At 51.6% G+C, this 23,897-nt stretch overlaps 1 protein-coding gene across 5 annotated transcripts in view; it reads right to left on the bottom strand.

Annotated features, from left to right (window-relative positions):
* SMG6 (SMG6 nonsense mediated mRNA decay factor) overlaps positions 1-23,897 on the bottom strand; it is a 189,103-nt gene that overhangs the window by 9,439 nt on the left and 155,767 nt on the right. For all 5 annotated transcript variants that reach the window (XM_032967690.2, XM_032967687.2, XM_032967688.2 and 2 more), the window contains one exon: positions 10,101-10,257. In XM_032967690.2, coding sequence (XP_032823581.2) covers positions 10,101-10,257 — 157 coding nt within the window. The remainder of the gene's footprint in view (positions 1-10,100; positions 10,258-23,897) is intronic.

Raw genomic sequence — 23,897 nt, 5'->3', positions numbered from 1 at the left:
AGGCCACACCACACACAGGGTGAGTGTAGAACGAGGCCACACAACACACAGGGAGACTGTGGAACAAGGCCACACAACACACAGGGAGACTGTGGAACAAGGCCACACCACACACAGGGAGGGTGTGGAACAAGGCCACACCACACACAGGGAGGGTGTGGAACAAGGCTACACCACACACAGGGAGGGTGTGGAACAAGGCCACACCACACACAGGGAGGGTGTGGAACAAGGCCACACCACACACAGGGTGAGTGTAGAACGAGGCCACACAACACACAGGGAGACTGTGGAACAAGGCCACACCACACACAGGGAGGGTGTGGAACAAGGCCACACCACACACAGGGAGGGTGTGGAACAAGGCTACACCACACACAGAGAGGGTGTGGAACAAGGCCACACCACACACAGGGAGGGTGTGGAACAAGGCCACACCACACACAGGGAGAGTGTGGAACAAGGCCACACCACACACAGAGAGGGTGTGGAACAAGGCTACACCACACACAGAGAGGGGATGGAACAAGGCCACACCACACACAGGGAGGGTGTGGAACAAGGCCACACCACACACAGGGAGGGTGTGGAACAAGGCCATACCACACATAGGGAGGGTGTGGAACAAGGTTACACCACACATAGGGGGGCGAGTGTGGAGGATGGGAACGGCTGGAGTTATTGCGAAATGAACACCTGGCGCCCGTCACAGCCGCAGGGCCTGTGTGGAGTGGGCGCTGTGTGGGTCACCCACCGAACCACCCCCCGCCCCGCCCCCCTTGCCAAACCCATGTCCATGAAACACCAGCGAACAGCACTTAGCCCACAACCAGGCTGGCCAAACATTCTCGGAGGCACCAAAGCTCGTGGCCGAGGCTACAAAGGTGGCGTGAGAATATTTCTAGCGAGTCAAGTTCAAGCAAAACGCGAACAGAGAGGTTTGCGCATGCTGACCTGCAACCAAAGTTCAACCGAACTTTCCAGGGGAAGCGCCTGGCAAAGTTTCAAACGCGCAATTGACGCGGTATCACCTTGCGTGTTAAACCAGGACGCTTTCCGCAGATTTCTGCGAGAGCCCTTTCCATCGGCCGGCAGAAGGCGGGGGGGAGGGGGGGGTGGCAGGGGAATACACCCAGCAGGGCTGGAGGCGACGTGGCTTCTACGACGACGATGAGCGGTAAACACGCCTGCTGTACAACCGCTCAGGTGTCTCCGTCGGTGGGGGGGGGGGGTGTCACAAAACTCCGCGTATTACTGTTTGCACGAGCGCTTCACGTGTGCCTTTCCTGACGTGCGCGCGTGTTAATTTACACGCATATCTCTCTCGTTCTGAAAAGTTGGTACGCAAGCAGGCAGGCGGGCAAGTAGGCGGCGAGGTGGGTAGGTTGGGAGAAACGGAGAGAGAGAGGGCAAAGAGGAATGTGTGGATGGAGGGCAGGAGAGAGGGAGGTAGAGGAGTACATGGAGAGGCGTGGAGCGGGGTCATGGGAGGGTGATATGTAGGCAAGTAGATACAGAGATAGTTTTACCGGCCCCATACATAGATATCATGCCACACTGAAGTTATGAACGAAGTTTAGGCACAATCAAACACGAGAAAGACTGGACACGCAAGTTTCCTTCCAAATGGTGAAAGAGCCGATGAGGAAATGACCAAATATCCCAATCAGAGACCGTCCTGAAAAACGGGCTGTTATTAAATGGGCGATCACGCGACTTAAGTGGGCCGTGGGGTAATAGCACAGCACACAAGGGCCAACGGAGATCAACATAAACACTCTGGCTTTTAAACTCTCTTCAAATTGTGGTTTTGTGTCCAGGAGGGTAAACTTTTCTCCCCTAATTTTATTCCAACTGCGCGGCTACTGGCATCATGTCCAGAGGCAACTCATTTTCCATTCACTACTCTCAAGAGCGAGCAGTGCACAACCCTGCGTCAGAGAACGGACATGAAAGATGACGTCGTAAAAAACTAATGAGCTGCCCAATTAGCATGCAAATTGTGTTCCGGTTCAAGTGATTTGGTTTCTTTTGACGTTTATTTATTTATTTATTTGGGTAGCCTTTTCGGCTTACTTTGAATACATCAATAGGACACACTCTATCCACACTCGGGGCACAACTTTTATATACCCTACAAAGAGTTCAATTTGCATCGCAATTACATTTTTCTAAAATGAAATTCTCAGCACTGGAATAAACACAAGAGTAGTGTCATTGGTGACCCTGCTCAGACCATGAAACCACGATAATTGAGAACCAAGTTTAATCAGGTATGGTTCCCTGAATCTGAAATTCAGGATATCAGACGTGGTGGCCCAGTGACCTGCCATGTGACATCAGATAACGAGTCAGCCAGCCTCCCCCTTATGTGTATCAACACCCCGGCACAAGAACGGCGACTGTGATCTGAAGTACGGGCCGTGCAGTGTCAGAGGAATTCTGCTTGCATGGTGGCTCAGCTCCGCAGGATCGCCGAAGGCGATCATTGCACTTGCAATGTCAAACACGTGGAGGCGGTAAACGATACATTGATTCGCACAAAATGCATCCGCCTCACAGCTCTTTTATTTATTTGTTCTCCGACGGGCGAATTCCTAAATCAAAGTCCGGAACGCGGGAGGTGGCCAGCTGGACTGATGCAGAGATGAGCTTATACCTACGTTGAGTCAACACCAATGAGCGCCTGGGTTTTAATCTAAACCTCCGCTAAGTCGAGAGCGGCCTTTCATGGGTAGACAGCAGATGGCCTCCACCAATTATTAAAGACGGCAAAAAAAAGAAGAAAAACAACCTCATAACTCTCAATCCCAATAAAAAAAAATTACCATGAAGTAAATCACGGATATTCTGCACCCCTGGACGAACAGAGTTTCCCAATGTTTCTCTTGAAATATTTGTACTCTAAATCTACGGGGGCTCTCGCCAGGTCAAAGGTCAACCCACGGCTGTGTGTATGTGACCGCGGGTTGGTAATCTGCACGGGAGGCGTGCACAGGGCCACGCCGCCATTACGCACGCCGTTATTTGCCACTCTTCTTCTACGCCTGCCAGGAGTTCAAAGCGACTTGAAGAGGACAATTCCACCGGATGGGGGTCAGACAAGTCGGGTGACTTCATCGGGTGGAATCTAACTCATGCGTGAAACGGTCGTCGAGAAAATGCAGACATGTGCGAGAGTAAGGCAGGAAGGTAGATTTTGTACTCGGCTGAAAGCCGTTGGTGCCCATGTTGCCACGTACTCATTACAGTTAAATCAACCGCCGCTGCAGAGAAGAGTCCTCTCAAACAGTAACAGTCTCGACCAGAAGAGGTAGCTTAGAATAAACCATACGCCGCACACTATAGCCTTGTCGTTCACGCAACCTGAGAACTTAAATAACGTGTGCCAACATCGAGGAACCACGTGATAACGCGATGGAGGAATGAAGAATAACGACGGCACCCAGGCCTGAAACTGAGACTAGCGCTGGGAGGATTGAAGATGTTTGTCTTCACACATCCCTGACAGAAATGGCAATGAATGCCCCCCCCCCCCCAAACACCTCCACTCCCCCAGTTGCGCCACAGAAGACAGGCCCGCCGTTCTCTACGGTCCTGTTGAACTTCTTTGGCACCGTACGTAGCCAACCGTGCTAATCGGGGGTGCGGGGCACGACAAACCGAACACTGGAGAATGACGAGTGGCCGGTTTACAGCGAGGGCCATTATCCCCAGGTCTTACCCTCTGGTGCAACAATAAAAAAACTCACCCCAAAAACCAGGACGCATAACAAGGAATACTTCTGGAACTGAACACCCCCCCCCTCCCTCCAGTTTCAATTATTGCCGTGGAAATAGCAAAAATAATTTAAAAGGTTTGTTAAACTCCTTCAAGGACCCCTCAGGCTTGTTCAGCCTATCCGGCGGATCCTTACGGGAACGAGCCTCTTGCCATCGACAGGCAAAACTCTTCGAGATGCCTCTTGGACCTGGGCAGACATCGAAAAACGGCGAGTGGCACAAAACGGGCAACTTGACTACCAGTCGCCAGCATGGCAGACGCGGCAGGCGCACTCGTGTACTAGTGGCATAACCGTTAATATGTACGGGGCAGCAACAACAACAGGGTGGCCACAGTCGGCTTGCTCATGTACAGCAACCTGAAGTCACGCCAAGCCCTTTTCAACCAATGCGCTTAACCTTCAACAATGTGAGTTCAACCTGCACTACCCAGGCTGAACCCTCGGCCCGAGGAGAGATGCCCCCCCCCCAAGTTTGCAGCCTCACCATCGGTGCCAGCTGAGCTGCATCCTCAGGTAGGCTGCACGCCAGAGGAGGAGCCTGGACGAGCGTAGTTGACGGGCTCAAATTTAGAGATGGCGGGTCTCCCATGCTAGGCCCTGGCGTTCCTGGCGAATCCTGCCGGCCCTGCTGCAGATTGGGCTCGTGTCGTCTCTGATACGAGAGATGGCTTCTGTCTCTTGGGGCACTGGGAGCATGGGCAGCTCACCGCACGCCTAACCTCCGCTTCGCGCGTCGCGCTCGGACGGGCGAAGCACTGCCGATGGATGCCGGGGTCTCCTTCTGGCAGCTCGGCTCAGCCGGAATGTCTTCTCGGAGATTTCTTTACAGGAAGCGTGCCACGTTAGTGGTGGGAAGGAAAAAAAAATCCGCCCCTGAAGATGAAGCGAATTGCTAACAAAACAAAACCACTCCTCTGCCTTGATCTGTCAATGAATGTTCCAAAAATCTATGAAATTACAAATAGTGAAATAAAAAAAAATACTCAAGCTGGACCGTTGCCTGCAGTCACAGTTGGTGCAATGAGAAGAAATATAAGCTAACAGTAGTAAATATGGGCTGACACGGGCACTAACAGTGTCGTATAATGGAGGTCAACTTGGCAGCACTGTGTTAAAAACAGCATGGCTACAAACACTGGCCAAGCACTGCCTCGTAGCAGTGGGGCTTAAGTTTGGGGAACCGCTCGGGCACAAAGGAACTTGGCTTTGGCACAGCCGAGGGAGGGTAGGGGCAGAATTTGACCTTGTGACCTCCCTGTCGGCAGCGTGAGACCATCCTCTCTGAGTCACCCTCCTGCCTCACACCATGTGGCATGTTGCATTTTATCACCGCCGTCCTTTGCATTTTTATTATTGAAAATAATATTTCATCTGTGAAGGCCATGCATGCAATACAGCTGCATTTGGACGGACTAAATACATTCAAATTGCGTCATTGTTTCGTGACACATTGAGAACCTTCCCCTGTTTTTCGGGTGCCCCAGCTGGGATCCTGAGCTATGGGGAAGGGGAACCACTCTGCTGCGTCTTCGTACTATTTGGTTCCACAAGACTGGGCCTCAGCCTCAGGGCCAAAGCCTGGACACAGTGGGGTGGGGATCTCATGGCACCGTCCCCGACTGATCGGCAACACACAACTCAACCGTCTGCCACTCGCTGCAAGAGAAAGCGTAACAAGGAGGCTCTCAGCTCTGAAGCATCTCTAATAAGGAGAGACTTTGGTAAAAAGAATATAAATAAAACATTGATCTTGTACCCACCTTACAACACAAAGCAGTAACAAGTTGTTGACGCCAACATAAAATCCTGGCAGCAAAAAGGGGGTGGGGGGGGGGGCTGCATTTACGTCTTAGGGGCATCGTTTGCTCAATAAAGTGGTTATCCAGAAATGTGTTGCTCCGTTTGTACGGCCTCATAGCTGGTGTCTTCAAACAGACTCTGTTGCGGTCACTAATGCTAAAGAGCTCGCTTGTGTTCCCACGGCTTAGAAATTGCATGCCAGATCCCAAGATTCCTTGTGTCTTGGCTGCTAAATCCTACACGCCAGAGCACCCGTACGCTTGGATAATCAGTGGGATTGTTTTGACTGGAGGTGACATGGTTAGAGTAAAAAAAAATAACATTTACAGCACTAACACTTCAAATCTCTCGCATTCAGCCTATACAATACACTCAATTTAATTCTTATACGCTTTACAGTTCCATCCATCACTCGACTTAAATGCACATTGGGAATGCAGTAAAAACCTTTTTAAAAGTTGACGTTTTTTCCCTAAATCTACTTTGACAAGAGCGACGTTTTATTTTCCTTCACGACCAAGCACAGGTTGATTTGAGCGTGCGGCTGCCTTCATCGCCAAACTCCCCTCGCCTGTGCGGGCCCACTCTCGCGCGTTCGTGCTCTGGCGCCATCGCGTCCACGGGGCACGAGCGTCCCAGCCCCGTCCGTCTTTTCAACCAACAGAGGAAGCTCGCGCGCAAAACAAGGGCAATGTCCCAGGTACTCGCTCACCGCTCGGGCTGACAAGAGGTGACTTTATTTGTAACTTGTAATGTTCCGCACTGCTGTGGGTCATTCAAATGTTGGCACCCAGGGGCTTTTGGACATTTCACGCATCCTCCCCCACCCCTCTCTCTCTCTCTCCACCCCCCCCCCCTCCTCTCTCTCTCCCCGTTTTCTCTTTGTGTCGCATCTTGAACATTTGCATGCCTGAATAAATTACCGCCGGCCTGGACACGCTGGGGATGTGCGCGCGCCACACAAAGGGGCCTCTGCAGCACCAGTGAGGCCGCACGTCTATTGTCTACGGCGATGCCCAACCGCCTCCTCCCACCACCCCCCGCCCACATTTTTTTTGCAGGAAATAAAAAAAAATCATGAAAAATAAGAATAGGTCTTACCCTTTCTGGAAAAAAGGTTCCTCCCGCCCGCCCCCCCCCCCCCCCCCCAAAAAAAAGCATTTTAAAGGAAGGGAAGAAAAAAATCTGGCAGCATAAATTCAGACAAACTGCTGTTCAGCTTGCAATATGCTCTCTATAAGAATGAAACAAGCCCACCGCCTTGAGTAAACAGGCTAATACATCATTTATCAACGGGCACTCCACTGTAAACACAACCCCGCATCCGCATGGAGAGGCTACATCTGGTCACGGGATGCCGAATGCGCCAGCTCGCTCGCTCTCCCCGCCGAGCGGAGACGCCTGGGTTCAGAGCGCCGCCGTGAGCAGCCCACCCTCCACATGACGTTCGTGTACCCACCGCCGCCTCCGCTCACCATCTCTACTCACCACCACCACCACGGACATCACTGACCATCTCCATTTACCACCACTACTCACCACTTCTCATCATCTCTACTCATCATCATCATCATCACCACCACCACCGCTCAGCATCACTTAAGCATTCACAAGCACTGACATTCGCCAGCACTCACCATCTCTACTCACCACCACCACCACCACCACGGACATCACTGACCATCTCCATTTACCACCACTACTCACCACTTCTCACCATCTCTAATCATCATCATCATCACCACCACCACCGCTCAGCATCACTTAAGCATTCACAAGCACTGACATTCGCCACCACTCACCATCTCCACTCACCACCAACACCTCTGTCAGCGCCGCTGCCTCTACAATAACCACTATTGAGACAACCTCCACCGCCGCCACCACCACCACAGCCCCCATCACTTCCACCCCCATCATGATCACCAGCACCAAACCATCATTACGATCCCATCACAACCAACATCACCACTACCACCTCCACCCACTGCCACCTCTGCCATTATCACCCACCCCCTTGATTTCCACCATCTCTACCATCATCAACACCACCACCACCATCCCTACCGCCGTCGCCACTGCCATCATCACTGATTATGTATCGCTGCATCGATTCGTCAAATTGATTCCAAGGGTCACTATACACGTGTGGACTTGTGCGCAAGAATCACATGTTTATATATGTCATGAATGTGAATTATACGCAGTTACAATGAGGTACATGGAGCCAAAACACTTTGAAGTTCATGCTGTGTAACCAGGTGAGAACTCAAAAGTGACCAGGAGATTCTCATTTTCAAGAGTGACCCCGGGGGGGGGGGGGGGGGGTCGACACGAGCCAATAACAGAGAAGCATTAGTAAAGGAAACGGTGAAAAACACAAAACTAAAACGAAGTTAATTGTGGCCAACAGCCACCACTTTGCCACAGCCGGTGGTGCCGACAATGGCGTCGTACCAATGTAATTGCACCATCATCACGACCGATCCAGCCCCTATGAAAACTTCCACCGATCCCAAAGACAAAGATCATCCCCCACCCCCCCGTTGTAGCCTTAGCAGATTGTTGGGGCAAGTGCTGTTCGCGAGCATCTATGAAGGCTGGCGCGGTACACGCGAGGGGGTGGGTGGGTGGCCAGCACTATGCCCGACCGTCTACTCATTATCGGCGTTTACTACCACACCAGTTACTCACTTGAGGCCGAGTCAATCTAGGGGAGGACCGGGACCGGTTCACATAACTGTCACCGGTGTTGGACGTGAGAGGGAGTCGAACTCGGGTCGCTGTGTCCGTAGCGCGGCGTGCTAACCGCTGCACCACCACTCCCAAATCTCATCGTCACCACCACCACAACCATCGCACAAATCATCACTACCCCCCACCCCCCATCACCACCATCCTCTCCCCAACACTGCCAACAACCCATTTCTCCTCACCGGCAAGCGCACCACAATCACCCTCGCCACCACTCTCCCTCGACTCCCAACCCCCAAAAGCCGGCCCCACAAACCCAACCCCATGCCAGCAATTTGCGCTGGCGCCGTGCCAGCCCCTCGCCTGCAACCCCGCGCGCTGCCGTGGGGCTCATGCCCACACGGCTCCGCTGGCCCAACACCACAATGAGCCTGGGAACCCAGTGGATCCAACACAACTCCCATTCTCATTCTCACTCGCACGCTTACTCACTCGCTTGCTTGCTTACTCATTCGCTTAATCGCTCGTTCACTCACCGACTCGCTCAGTTACTCACTCGCTTGCTTACTCACTCATTCACTCGCTAACTCAGTTACTCACTCGCGAACTCACTTGCTCAATCGCTCGCTTACTCAATTGCTCAGTTATTTTACTCGCTAACTCACTTGCTCACTCTCTCGCTCGCACGCTTACTCACCCAATTACTCGTTCGCTCACTGACACTGGCTTGATTTACTCTCTCACTTGCTCACTCACTCTTTCAATCACTCACTTGCACGTTAATTTTTCTCACTCGGTTCATCGACTCTCTCGATCAAATCACTCACTAAACCTCTCCTACTTGCTAATTTTTCTCACTCGCTCATTTCTTTCATTCTCACTTACTCACCCTCCTCACTCAATCACTTACTCACTCATACATTCTCCCTCTCATTCACTATCCCACTCTCAAAGAGTCCCTCACTCTCATTCTCTTAAGCCACGCTCACTCTCTCTCAATCTTTCCCCTAGCTCACTCTCATTCTCTTAAGCCACGCTCACTCTCTCTCAATCTTTCCCTAGCTCACTCTTATTCTCTCGCTCACTTGTCAGTCACTCTCTTGCCGTTTTACTGCCCTTGCTCACTCACGCACTCTCTCAGTTGTCTCGTTCACTGTTTTATTCACTAACTCGCTCACTGCCTCACACCCCTTCCCTCGCTTCCTTACTATCTTGCTCACCCACCACCTCGCGTACTCACCAGGTATTTATTTAATATTCCTTTTCTTTTTAATTATCCTTAAACACCTCTCAAATGCATCTGTTTTGGGTGATGGAGCAACTTAAAAAAAAAATGTCCTGTTGACTTAGCTTAATTATTATTATTCTTAGCCACATCTAAGAATAATAATAATATTGTTAGTAATTGATTGCAATTTGTATTCATGCCATTCTTATAGCGCAAGGCTTCTAAGACAAAGGCGCCGTTTCACAGACACTGTGTTAGTTTCACAGCAGGAGCGATGTTGCCATGCGTAATCCCAAGTGAGTAATTTGCAGGTTATTTTTCACACGTGCCAAATTGTGAGCACGGTGCCGGCACACAACGGCCCGCACTTTTCCCCAACGACGTCGCGGGAACTTTTAACGTCGGATGCGAAGCAACGAATGGCGCAAAAAAAAAAAAACGGGGAGAAAAGAAAGTGCGGTATTTTGTCCCCTTCCGCTGTTAAAATCCTCGTAAGAACCCACGTCGATTCCGGCAACGCGCACGGTTCAGGTGCCCTCCGTGGGGCTTTGCCCGTGAGATTGAACGGCGTAGAGGCCGCGGTGGGAACGTACCGATAAGCGGCACGACGAGGATGTAGCGGCGCAGCGCGAGCAGGCGCGCCAGCCCCGGCAGGTGGTCCACGAAGCCGTTGGTGTCGGGCACCAGGAAGAGCGGCACGACCTCCATCTCCATGCGGCATCCCCCGCCCGAGTGGTCCTCCAGCACCGCCTGCGCACGGCACGCCACACCGGGGAACGCGTCACACGCGTGCACCAAAAGCAAACCGCACCACGCCCCGCACCACGCCGCTCGTGCCTGGCTAGGTGCACCTTGAGGCTGTCACGTGCAGTGTCGAAGGCTCGCTTGACCGACTGGGATGATTTGGCGGATGCATCACCCTGCCACGTTTTAGCTCCCCGGCGCTCCACTCGTTGTTGTGAGCGTCGCTCCTCTCCCCTCCCTTGCTGTTGGAGGGCGACTGCCTCCAACTGCCCAGTAGCGTCCTTCACGAGCCTCCTCCACAGAGGCCGATCTTGATACCGCTGGTACCAGTCATCGGCAAGTCCAATCAACTCCACATCCTTCTGTATCGCATCAGTCCATATCTTCTCTACCCCATTCAGCGCCCACTTAGCCCCCTCTCTATCGAGCCAAACAAAAGCTGCTTGGGCATGCCGCGGCTGGGCATGCGGGCGACATGACCCAGTCAATAGAGGAATACACACACCACCATGAAACAACACACTACAAACAGACATACCGGTACATCACAAAGCACACATCACTCATCATACATGTCAAGAACACACACACACCACACAACACACACCACACACAGCACATGGGCATGATGGGAAAAGGCGTGCATCAAAACCAGGATACAGGGAACGGGGGCATGGGGAAGATGGGCACAACGATAAACCTTAAGCTCGGCTCGGAGCTGTAAACATGTTAACGTCGATGTAAATGTGTTACACTAAAATCATGAATATTCACTGAAAGTTTGATGAGCGGGCGGCATCTGGCACGTTTGGCTACGGTTATGGTCAGTGTCATATCAGGGATGTTAAAACACAAAGACGTAATTTTTAAAAGTGGTGACCCCACAACTCCAGCCATTATCTCAATAGGTTTGACAAGGAAAGCGAGACATTCTGGGCATGGTGGCACGCGTTCAACGATAACGATGACGGCGCTTTGGTTTGGTGGAGAGGGCACTGCCTCTTCTCGTGCACCCAACAGCGATCGACAAAGCCAGCGAAACCGTGGGGTCGGGCTCCTCGTCCAATCCCAGCCACCAAACCCGCGCACCGGCTTGGCTGTTGCGCTAACGCAGACCCGCGGCAGAGGTCAGAGAATACCGTGACTCGGGGGGGGGGGCTTCCGAGACGTCGGAGCGAACGAGAGGAGCGGGCGGGGCGAGCAAAGCAAGCGGACACTCTCCCACGAGGCACGGGGCCTCTGCATTCCTCCGCCCGATACGGTGGAGCTGAAAACGGGCCCGCGAGGGGCCCCGCGGGCGAGAGACGATGCGGCGCTCCCCATCTGGATCCTGCCGCACGTGGACGCCTTCCAAGCTCAACAGCAGATTGCGGCTCGGACGATAAGTAAATCACGTTCGAAAACATCCGACAGTGCAACCGAGCGGCACGCACCGGGGCCGTCGGGGGATGGCCGTGCCGGGGTGCAGGTCAGAGCGCGGCTCACAGCGCCGCCACCGTCATCGCCGCCACCGTCATCGCCGCCGCCATCGTCCCGGCGTTTCTTCGCGTTCTTGAGCGTCGACACGATTAATTAATGCTCGTTCCGGTCACGCTGTCGCGCACGCCTCGCCTGTCACGAGCGATAATCGTCATCGGGGGGTGGTGCCACTCTAAACGATGAATCGGTACGCGACGCTGTGACCAAGCGCCACCGAGGGAGTTGGCGACGCTGCCCCCAGTAAATACGAACTGAGCGTCGTAGCAGCCACTGTTGTAGCAGCCACTGTCCCACGTGCAGTCGTCAGCGTCACAACGGCACTTTCGAGTGTTCTTCATTATTGCATCCGCTGACAACTGCAACCGCTAATTGTTCATCAACATCATAACCACTAGCTGACAATGAAATATAACGTCTGGTTGCTTGTATTGTGACTGGAAAGCCTTAACATCCCAGTGGCCTTTCAACAGCACCTGCTGCACAGAAACACCACGCGGATGGGGGTGAACGCTCCAAGCGGCCACGTACAAGCGCAAAACACTTTCGCGCGTCGACGAAGCAAACGGACTCTCGTGTTGACTTCCCGGTAGCTCGGCGCCCATAAACAACTTTTGGGGAAACGACTAAACTTCTTCGAACATCGCAGATCAAACGATCGGCATTGTATGCTGCGACCGAGCAGGGCCGCGGGGATGCGCGATGGTTCCAAGCGGAGCCTTCCCGCCGAGGACAACATTTCCTGGGTTCTGCGACCCTCGTACCCAAATGGCTCCACTCGGGCCACCGCTCGGCCTCCGTGGTGTCCCTATCCCAGGTGGCCACGCAGTGCCGAGGTGGGGGTGGGGGGGGTGCAGCACCAACTCTAGAAATTGTGACCCCACTTATCGAACAGTCGCAATTCATGGGCCACGACACAACTCAGGGTCAAGATTCAACTCAGAAATGCGCACGGTTGGTGTTGACTTCAACGTCCTCACCAACGTTAGGCCGTCGGTGAGGACGTTCCGCCGAGTCAAGGAGCAGAAGTGGAAGCGGCGGTTGTTAGCACGCCGTGCTCTGAACCCAGCCACACGAGCTTGATTGCCAGCCACGGCCAACGTTGAGTGGAGAGTAAAAGCTGGGATGCCATCTCTTCACCAACCCTTACTAACCAGTGTAGTTAATTATAATCACACAACCCTCAGGGAGGCCTTCATCCAGCAGGGCTGAAAGGTAACTTGGCACACCATGATAAATGAAAATCAATTAATGTGAATGACAAGGCGATATCAATAACAAATACGTGTACAAAAACTAGAAATGTCAAGTTAAAAGAAAGGAAACGAACCACCAATGATGACAAAACATCAGACAAGTGTTGAGGGCACTATATGCATGGCCGACGCTTCAGCCTACCGGCCTTTAAGCCATCAAGCTAATTACCGAAGCATAGTTCTGAGAAATGGATTGAATTGGAAGGAGTAATCTTTACATTGACAGATGTTATACGAACCTGATTTAATAGCATCTGCCCACATTATTCTATCAACATAACAATTCTCCTCACACAAAAGACGAGTGTGTGGGGGGGGGGGTCCAAACAATGGCCCTGGCACTTAATGCGGATTTTTTAAACTCCGAGGATTATGGAGGCCACCCACCCACCCCTCGAGGTGACCAACGTCTGAATTCAACCCCCCCCCCCCACGTGTGTGCCAGCCAAAGAGCCAGTGAACTAATGAGAGCCAATGAGCCAGCGAGCCATAGGAGCCAGTGGAGAAGTAGAGCCGGAGTGAGCGTGCGAGCCGCAGAGCCGGTGGGACAAGTGAGCCGTTGCTCAAATGAGTCGGGAGGCCGGAGACGCCGGAGTGAGACGGAGAAGCCGCAGGTGAGAGGGGACGTGGCTTACAACAAATGGCGCAAATGCAGCGCCTGGTCCCGTGTCGACTGATGAGAAAAAGAAAAAAAACAGAACCAAATGAGAGCGATAACATTAAATTAAATACCCCCCTCCCCCCGCGCCAGCGAGAGTGACAATCCACCCTGAAAGATCTGCAACGTACTCATATTCACACAATTAGGTTGTGGAGATTTTCACATCTTTGTGGAATTGGCCGACTTGAAAGCTGCCGCCGGCAAATTTGACTTGCCACGGAGCCAACGGAGAGGGGGGGGGGGGGGGCGTTTCACAGAGCCCCCCCCCCCCCCCGTCGAAATGTACAGCCCGGCAGAAGCTGCTGGGATCGCGGACTTTGTGCAAACAGGCTTAGTTACAAGTTTGTTAACCACCAGGCTCACACCATCCTGTGTGCGCGTGTGGGCGCGTACATATTGGTGGTGTACACGCAGAATAGGTACACACGGATTTACGACACGCATGGTTGGAAAAACGCAGTTTTGTGAATGGGGAAGTAAATGAACGTCAAAACTCTCGCTTCCTGCTTCACTGTGACATGCCGGTGTGAGAATTCTCAAACTCGTAGTGCTTTCTTCCACCGGCAAGCCTTTCTAAGTACTGGAAAGTCCACATTCCTATGGCAAGGAGCAGCCGCTGCAAAAAAAAAACACTGTTTACTTCCTAAAAAGTGGTACTCATTCTATTAAACCCAGAGAGATAACGGAAGGAATCAACTCCTTCTGAACTTGCAGCCTATAATAAACGGGAGGAGACCAGCACTCCGCCGCATCACCACCCGGCCAGTTTTTCAGTTATCACATTAACAGCGAGCGTTAGATGACCAACACGTGAAGATACGGAACAGCATCTTGACCGTGTCAAAAACAAAGACAAAGACCCCCCCCCCCGTATAGCATCAAAAGACTGTTGGGGCAAGTGCTGTTAGCGAGCTCCGAAGAAGGTCGGAACGGCACACGTGGGGGATGGGGTAGCCAGCAATACGCCCGGCCGCCTTTGTCTCCGTAGTGGAGATTGTTTGCACACTGCAGCAGGTACTCATTTGTCGACCAAGGGGTGGTCCAGGACCGATTCAGACATTCGTTACTGATTTTCGCCGTGAACGTGCTGACCGCTGCACTACGGCTCTCCATTTGAGCGTGTAGACACACACACACGTAAATTGTGTACATAACACAACCCCTACACAACATCTTTGGTGGCATAATTGTGTATTCCCAAGACCACTGTTAAATCAAGTGCTTTGTTCCATGCACAGCTGACAACAAGTTAAACAAAGTGGGGGGGGGGGCCTTGAGGGGTAGAGGGGGGTGAGAGTCCCTCCCCTGTAATTGATGGCAAGTTTTCCCGCCCCGGAGGCTCTGCCAGCCGCTGTGCACAGGAACACGCACCGCCTGCCAGCCATGTGCTTTGGCTCAGGCTGGTATGAAAAAACACATGGCAGCGGGTGGCGGGAGTGGAGGGAACGCGAGGCAGGGGGAGCGCGGGGAGGCGGGGTGGGGTGGCCGCGGTCGCTGCTTGGCCCGTTAAGGCATCAGGAAATGGAAAGAGAAAAGCCTGGGAACGGGGCGCTGAGACAGGGCAGAGCTGGAATGAAAAAAGCGATTGTTTTCCAGCTAGATATTTAGTCATCTGCGATACCGCTTGCTCCTCGCTCTGCCGCGTGTGCGCGCGTGTGTGTTTTAGCCGCCTGCCAAGGGGAGTATTGAATGTGTGAGAACTCTGCCGACTGCGGCCCGACGTTAATTACAGCAAATGCCCAAAGCATGTCCAAGCCAGGAAAACAAAAAAAGAAAAGACAAAAAAACGTGGAGAATTATTTCCCAACGAAGGAGGAGTAGAGCCCTCACCATGCCCCCATCCCACACGCACCACGCTCTCCCACTTTCCCCTCTCTTTATCTGGCACACTCGCAGCCTATGAGGCATATTTATTCAACACTCATACATACATGTCTTGGGCGGCCGTAAATCTGAGATGTAGGCATGTGCTAGCCAGTAGGCCAGCTAGCACAGGATCGACGTTCAATTCCCATACCAGCTCGCTAATGCATGGAATTACCAAAGTGCCTTGCGTGTTAAGTGGGCATTTAAGCCTCTGTGATGTCATTTGTAATTCTAGGCCAACGCGTGTCAGTGTAAGTCCAAATGTGTATATTCATAAGGGTAATTTAATTAAGGTATAGTCGCAGACGCGTCAAAATAAACAAGCGCTACCCTCTGAGTAGCCATCGTCCACAGGCAAAAAAATTGCAGTGGGAATAGTGCTTGACAATGTGCGTTATCGCAGCGGTCTGCAGATAAAGGGTTGTTGGGTGTTTGAATGAAGCTCTTGGAATTAAGCCAAACCACCCACATCTAAAAAAGGGGACCGACATGAAAAGGGCCACTCCTGTTACAACGGGCAACATTTGCGAACACGGGAATGGTAATTTAATGGACTTTGTCGTTCTAAACAATCTTTTCATTGTACATCTAGACTTGGCCGTGCGTGCTGTAAACGACGAGTGTTGCAGTACTTTACGCGTGCATTCATGCAGATAAATCGCTCCGAGCGCCACGCCGATCGGCGCGGAGACAAACGGCACGTTCGCCACATTACAACCGCCAACACGCCGGCAATGCGCGTCGCGCTAACGACCGCCCCCTTCCACGCCGACGGTCGTTTTAGACCGAGGCGCAAAACGCTTTGCCCGCCAACCCTCGCCGACTCTTTGTGCACGCTCTATTTTTTTTATCACGCTTGCTAAACGCAGGCCCAAAACGCCAAGCAGCCAGCAACATAACGGCACTATTGAATGTGTAATAGATTCATAATAAGAGTTAACGTGCTTTCCCCGCATTGTCCAACCCCCTGCTCGCCAGGTGCTGTCAAAAATGCAAAATCGACTTTTGTACAATCACGTTGATGACGATCATCATCTTCGCTGTCAAATTCATTTCCACAATTTGCCGCCATCATCATCGCCGTCTCTCATCATCCATTCGCCATCCACGGCTTGTTTATTTAATGTTTCTAGAGACAATAATGTTCTGATGCAGCGCTGGCAGTGGTGCACAAGCACAATTAACTATTTTACGTGATATTACAAAGGGCCATTGCCCGAAATGTCGTTTCTTATACATGTTTCCCTTTTGTACGGCGAGTGTTGTTTACAAATGCGCCGAGTTTGTTTGGTTTTAATAAACAACATACGTGGGCCTCGCGACCATGAGAAAAGCGGAGGGGGGGGGGGGAAAGCAGCAACAGAAAAAAACCCACACCTGTATTAAATAACCGCTCACATATTTCAAATCCTCAACATGCCTTGCCACACTGGGCTGTGGGCTTTGTGGACCACCCTCGAATTAATCTGGAAAACTTACAAACCTGACATCATAAGGGCACGCATACGAACCACACAGCGCCCTGGTAATCCCTCGCTCCCTGCTCGCGCAGGATGTGGAAATTAAACCGGAGACTTTGCCGAGCATTACATCTGCAATAAAATCTATGTGTATGCACGTGTGCGTTATTTATACGTGTGTGTGTGTAGAAATGAGAATTAAAGTAAATATTAATATTACGGTATTTATAACGGAGCGAAAGCCACCGTTGCACGTAATGTAGACAGTGTATCAGGTACGATGATGCCTGAGTGGCTTGAAGAAAATTCTAATGGTGTTCTAGAAGGGTCAGAAAGCTGAAATTTGGCAAATAGTCAGTCATGCCTATGCTTATAACTGGAACCAACTGAAAACCAGCATTTTCTAATCGGGACTCGTGCCAATTACGACCTGAAAGTGAACACGATCACATGCTGCCGCACTTGTGTATTTTTTGCAATTTATTTGCAATAAATAACCCAAACAACCACTTGTCATTGTTTCTTTCTTCAATCGGTGCAAATCCGTGAATGCACGGCCAGGCCCAGATGCTCCTCCCCGGGCATCACCTCCCCCCCCCCCCTCCCCGTAGTGTCCTCTAATTCTGCTCTCAGAAATCTGACAATGCTGAATATGAACATGAAAAACCTACGCTTATAACCGGAACCAACTGAAAGCCAACATTTTCTAATCGGGACTCACATCAATTACGACCTGAAAGTGACTGGCTTGCCTCAAAGGGCAGGAAGCGCCTAGCTTGCCGCGTCGCTTTGAGTCTTGTGCTAAGACACTTAACAAATATATGATCACTATCATCGGCGAGCCGAGCGGATTTGCCTCCCGTAGAGTGTGACGCTGCCGCCGATAGAGCAAGCGCGCCTTTCATCACGAGCGTGGCATAGAGCGCAATCACGGCCTGGACGTGTTGAGAGCGCGCCACGGAGGGCACGACATTGACTTCTGCAATGACCGCGAGATTGAGAAGGGGCGCGAGCAATGGCGACATGCGGTGGCGTCAATTCCACTGGACGTGAAGATATCCTTGACCTGTGCAGCACATTTCCTAGAGGCTTTGAAAGGCCTCTCCACTCGCTAAGTTTGAGTTGACGTCCAGGACAGGGTCATCGTCATCACTGTTATCGTCATCATTGTTATCGTCATCATTGTTATCGTCATCATCGTTACCGTCATCCTCCCGGGGACGGTAAGACGTGCACCGCATGCGGGGGGTTGCACCGCTTGGTTGAAAGTGAACGGTGCTTCCTCCGACGGATGGTCAGCAGTCGGCCACAGCATTGTAGAATTTCCGCCGCTGGATCGGGATTTGCCTGTGCAGGTGATCGGGACCCATTACATGCGAGTGGAGTGTTCATGCACCAATGCCCACTTCCGCTTTATGATGCCATGCAAAGGTAGGTACACAGACCAATGAAAGCGTAACACTTTATTTTGAACCATGTTCCGTCTTGACCAATTCTTCGCTTGCAAATTTACGCGACGATGAAGTGACGGCTATGACGGTGCCGGCAGCGGGCGGACATGTGCGTCAATCGGAGGGGGGGGGGGCGGGGGGGGGGGGTTCGTGACACGAGGCTCCATTCAAAGGGGGGGGCCCCCCCCCCCTGCCCGAAACACTTGGCTCGTCCCCACGCTGACAAGGGGCGCTAATGGCACCGCGTGTATAATACCTAACGATTACGACCTCACTCAACACGCTGTGGGTGCGCGGGACACGTTGCATTCCCGCAAACATCGGCGGCAGCGCGGCGCCGACATGAAAAGGACGCGCGGGCTCCGTCGAAACAAAGCGGCCGCAGAACGTCGAGCAGAAATCCGACGAAAACAATCTCCAGCACTGGAATCTAGGTGAAGACAATCCTTATTAAGCACGCGTCACCGCCGAAGACGAACAGGAGGGCGCTTGCGTGTTGTACGCGCGCGCCCTCCCTCGTAGCTGCGCGCCGTCGCGGATTTCCAGCAAGTTAGCGCACGTGCGGCGAGCGAGAGACGGACGCCCTTCAGCTCGACGCGCTGTGCGTAGGCTCACAGATGGCCACACACATGCTTTTAAATACAAGGTCACACAACGAAGAGGGCGCGCGAACATGTGGCGATGCTATTAAATGTTCCCTCAATTGTAAGTTGTACCCTTGAAATTTTAATTCAAACTGGGGGGTACAAAGCAAAGCACTGCCCTGGAAGGCTTCCCGGCAAATTCTTTTTCAGCGGAATAAAAAAAAAAATCCCACACAACCAAAAACACGAACAGCGTCTGCAGCTGCACGGCTCCGTGGCGGAATTGCTTTTCCGAACGTGATCGCATTCTGCCACACGTGTGTATTTTTAGCAATGTGTTTGCAAAAAGAAATAAATATACCCCCCTCCCAGTCCCAACAACCACTTGTTATTGTTTCTTTCTAAGATCGGTGCAAATCCACGAATGCACGGCCAGGCTCAGGTGCTCCCCTCGCTTTCCGAGCATCTCCCGCACACCCACCGCCCCCTCCTCCCCTTATTGTCCCCTAAGTCTGCGCTCCAGAAATATGCCAATTTTGAATATGAACATGAAACACGAGCAAGCGCTAACCTCGCCGGGTCAGCGTCGACGCCCTCCACGAGATGAATACGAGAGGAAGCGGGAAGCAGGGAGGTCGGGACGCTCCGCCTCCGTAGCAGCAGCAGCAACAGCAGCAGACGCTACGGCTCCGCACCACCACCAGATCATACCCAGTCAGGGCAATGTAGCCCTCGCTGCCAGATAAACCCACAACAGGGACAGCTGCAAGTTGGCAATGATGATCCCAAATGAGCGTGAAGCCACCACAAAGCAGGGCCATGTTGCTTTAATGCCACGGTAATGATAGTTCCGCGACAAAACTAAAAACTAAACTTTATTTTTATTTCACCAGGTAAGGCCCCACTGAGCTACATAGCTCTTTTTCAGAAGTGACCTGGCCACAAATGATAGCTCAACAAAGTGGCTTATCACGTGGATATTTTTAGCATCCAAATACTCTAAATGCATGTTGATTCTAAATGTGCAGGGAAAAATCGGAGGACCTGGAGAAAAATACACGCGACCACGGGGAGAACATGCAAACTCTAAATATCCAGGCGTCAAGGTGGGAATTGAACCCACGAACTGACGACCTCCTGTAAACCAGGGAGAGGTAGTTAACATCTCGCCACCGTGTATGACAACAGGCTGCCGTACACGTGAGCGTGCTCTGGTGGTGCTTCCAAGTTCCTGCAGACTTTTCCCGCGATGATCTGTGGGCCAACACACCCGACAGCTTGCTGAGCATGATTTGAAATTCTTCCCGTGTCCCAATTCTGATCTGAAAGGGTCTGCCGGTCAGGGCCACCGAACATTAAGCGTTAGCAGCGGCACGCACGCGTTGGCACTGTGACCTTGTCTGCCGTGAAGCCAGGGCCATCCTTTGTCAGCGCTTTTTTACGCCGATTTGGGTCTCCGCCTGACAGCTCCATGCGGCGGCCGTGAGACAAGCTGCTTTGCTGACATCTGCACGCCAAAAAGCTGCAACTCGGCGTCCGTAGCAAAAGGCTGGCGTAGCGATAAAGTGCGTGCGCGCCAATGCGTTCGCTCGGTCGCGTTGCCGGGCCCACGTGCGTGCCGAAAGTCACGTCCTCGTCGACGGACGTGCGGACACAGGCAGGAGAATGCGGCGTGGGGAGAGGGCGCGGGGGACAGCAGCACAACGTTTGTGATGTGGCCACCAGCAAATGCTATGGGCACCCGAAGCCTCGAATCCGAACCGATCGCTTGATAAATAATAGCAACAACAACAACACGCAAAAAGGGGGTTTAGTATTTTTAAAAGTGCCGACTATGAGCTGTGTCACATAAATATAGCCCTGGTCAGCTATAGGAAGTAATCGAAAGCATAATATAATGAAACAAAGGCACGGGATTGGTATTATCAAGATTGCAATCACATTATTCCTATCTGCATGAACTACGAGTAAATGCGCGGATCGCTCTATGCACAAAACACAGAAAGGAAGTCCTCACTTTGAACTGTTTTGATTATATCCGCTTGCACTGCATTTTGATTACACTTATTTTTGTACACTTTGTGCTTCCATTTCTGTTGAAATTCATTGCCCTGCCTTTTCCAACCTCTATACTTAACCCCAGGTCTCTCTTCCACAAGAGGCTCCTAGTCTCCATGGGCTCTCGCCTGGTTCATATCGGTGCCCGTACCTTTAACCCTTTCCCCGTTTTGATGACTTAGGTGTATGTCATCAGTTGACATTGGTGTACGTCGTTAGTTTTTCTTCCGGTTCCGTTCCAATGACGTATACAGTGAGGGAAAAAAAGTATTTTATCCCCTGCTGATTTTGTACGTTTGCCCACTGACAAACAAATGATCAGATCTCAGGAGTGATTTTGTCCTACTCCTCTTTGCAGATCTTCTCCAAGTCATTAAGGTTTCGAGGCTGACGTTTGGCAACTCGAACCTTCAGCTCCCTCCACAGATTTTCTATGGGATTAAGGTCTGGAGACTGGCTAGGCCACTCCAGGACCTTAATGTGCTTCTTCAGCACTCCTTTGTTGCCTTGGACGTGTGTTTTGGGTCATTGTCATGCTGGAATACCCATCCACGACCCATTTTCAATGCCCTGGCTGAGGGAAGGAGGTTTTCACCCAAGATTTGACGGTACATGGCCCCGTCCATCGTCCCTTTGATGCGGTGAAGTTGTCCTGTCCCCTTAGCAGAAAAACACCCCCAAAGCATAATGTTTCCACCTCCATGTTTGACGGTGGGGATGGTGTTCTTGGGGTCATAGGCAGCATTCCTCCTCCTCCAAACACGGCGAGTTGAGTTGATGCCGAAGAGCTCCATTTTGGTCTCATCCGACCACAACACTTTCACCCAGTTGTCCTCTGAATCATTCAGATGTTCATTGGCATGTATATGTGCTTTCTTGACCAGGGGGACCTTGCGGGCGCTGCAGGATTTCAGTCCTTCACGGCGTAGTTTGTTACCAATTGTTTTCTTGGTGACTATGGTCCCAGCTGCCTTGAGATCATTGACAAGATCCTCCTGTGTAGTTCTGGGCTGATTCCTCACCGTTCTCATGATCATTGCAACTCCACGAGGTGAGATCTTGCATGGAGCCCCAGGCCGAGCGAGATTGACAGTTCTTTTGTGTTTCTTTCATTTGCGAATGATCGCACCAACTGTTGTCACCTTCTCACCAAGCTGCTTGGCAATGGTCTTGTAGCCCATTCCAGCCTTGTGTAGGTCTACAATCTTGTCCCTGACATCCTTGGAGAGCTCTTTGGTCTTGGCCATGGTGGAGAGTTTGGAATCTGATTGATTGATTGCTTCTGTGGACAGGTGTCTTTTATACAGGTAACAAGCTGAGATAAGGAGCACTCCCTTTAAGAGTGTGCTCCTAATCTCAGCTCGTTACCTGTATAAAAGACACCTGGGAGCCAGAAATCTTTCTGATTGAGAGGGGGTCAAATACTTATTTCCCTCATTAAAATGCAAATCAATTTATAACATTTTTGACATGCGTTTTTCTGGATTTTTTTGTTGTTATTCTGTTTCTCACTGTTCAAATAAACCTACCATTAAAATTATAGACTGATCATTTCTTTGTCAGTGGGCAAACGTACAAAATCAGCAGGGGATCAAATACTTTTTTCCCCTCACTGTATGTACGTCATTGGAATGGAACCGTAAGAAAAACTCAAGTAACTTTATCGGTACTGAGGCTCCCACGAGGCCATGCGGGAAAGCGCGGGGCACAGTTCGGCGCTGGCTATCGTAGAGTTGCGGTCGTGTCGCTACAGTTCTCTGCGGTGAGTACAACGTCTTTAATAACAAGGGCACTACGCCTCTCTAAATTAAATTAACGCCGAGATGCTCGCGCGTTCGTAATTCAGGCGGTGAACGGGGGGGACACCCCCACCCTGCAACTTGCAGACGTCTCGGAACGGGAAAGGGTGAACAGCCACGTCGCAGCAGACGCTGAGCTTTGGAGGCGAATCGTGGTAGTCGCAGGTGGCCGGAGGAATTGAACCGTTACTTGGCTCAGTGGTGAGCACGATGACCAAGAAAGCTATTAATTCCCATACGGCAAAAAACATTTCGTTCTGGCCCCAGGCCCGCTCTCAGTTGGAGTCGCTTTTCACTCTTTGCTTGGTATCAGCACGTAAAATTGGGGTTCACTGTCGACCCCAATCTCCCCTCTAATTACGCTCATGACATGAGCTCCGCCGTAGATCTGCACATGACAATGCTGTTTACTTTTCGTATTGCACTGGATAACGTCCATCGCTTCTGAGCCCTGCTGTGAAAAGCCTACGACATTAAAAACGAGGCCAACGCTGGTTAAGATAAGTAATGTGGGTGGGGGGGGACGATTAAAAAAAACATCTCAAATATCTTCCGCTCAATAAAACATAAACGTCTCTCGTTTTACAATTTTTCAACAACCACTTCTCTTACCATTCTCTTCGGGTTCGGAGACATAAAACTTGTGGCTGGTTACAAATCAAGTTATTACTTAATTAATTCAAGCAAGCCGTACTCTCGACAGACACTGGATGTCAAAAGCGGTCAAGAGTTTGCTTGTACCGAATCAATACTGCTGATATAATGCACTTCCCAGAAGGCAGCTTTGGCTGATGGGTTGCTTAATACTTTTTTTTTTCCCGTGGAGACACAGACGTGCGAAAGGGGGGACAGCACTGTCTGCTTGCCTACGCTGCGATTTATATTCTCCACGACGACACGAACGGCTGTTCCGTTGGCTGGTAAGGTGGCGGAGTCCGCGCCCCACTATGCCGCTCCCCTCGGTCGACAGCGCCGCTCCTGCGGCCACACGCTGGCGCCCGCCGGCAGGGAGTCACCGACCCGCGCGCGCGCCCT

The sequence above is a fragment of the Petromyzon marinus genome, chromosome 38, assembly GCF_048934315.1.
Source record: "Petromyzon marinus isolate PM22_M1 ecotype Great Lakes invasive population chromosome 38, UKy_Petmar_22M1.pri1.0, whole genome shotgun sequence".
Classification (NCBI taxonomy): Eukaryota; Metazoa; Chordata; class Hyperoartia; order Petromyzontiformes; family Petromyzontidae; genus Petromyzon; species Petromyzon marinus.
Note: the sequence above shows the minus strand (reverse complement) of the source record. Positions and strands in the feature narration are given on the sequence as shown.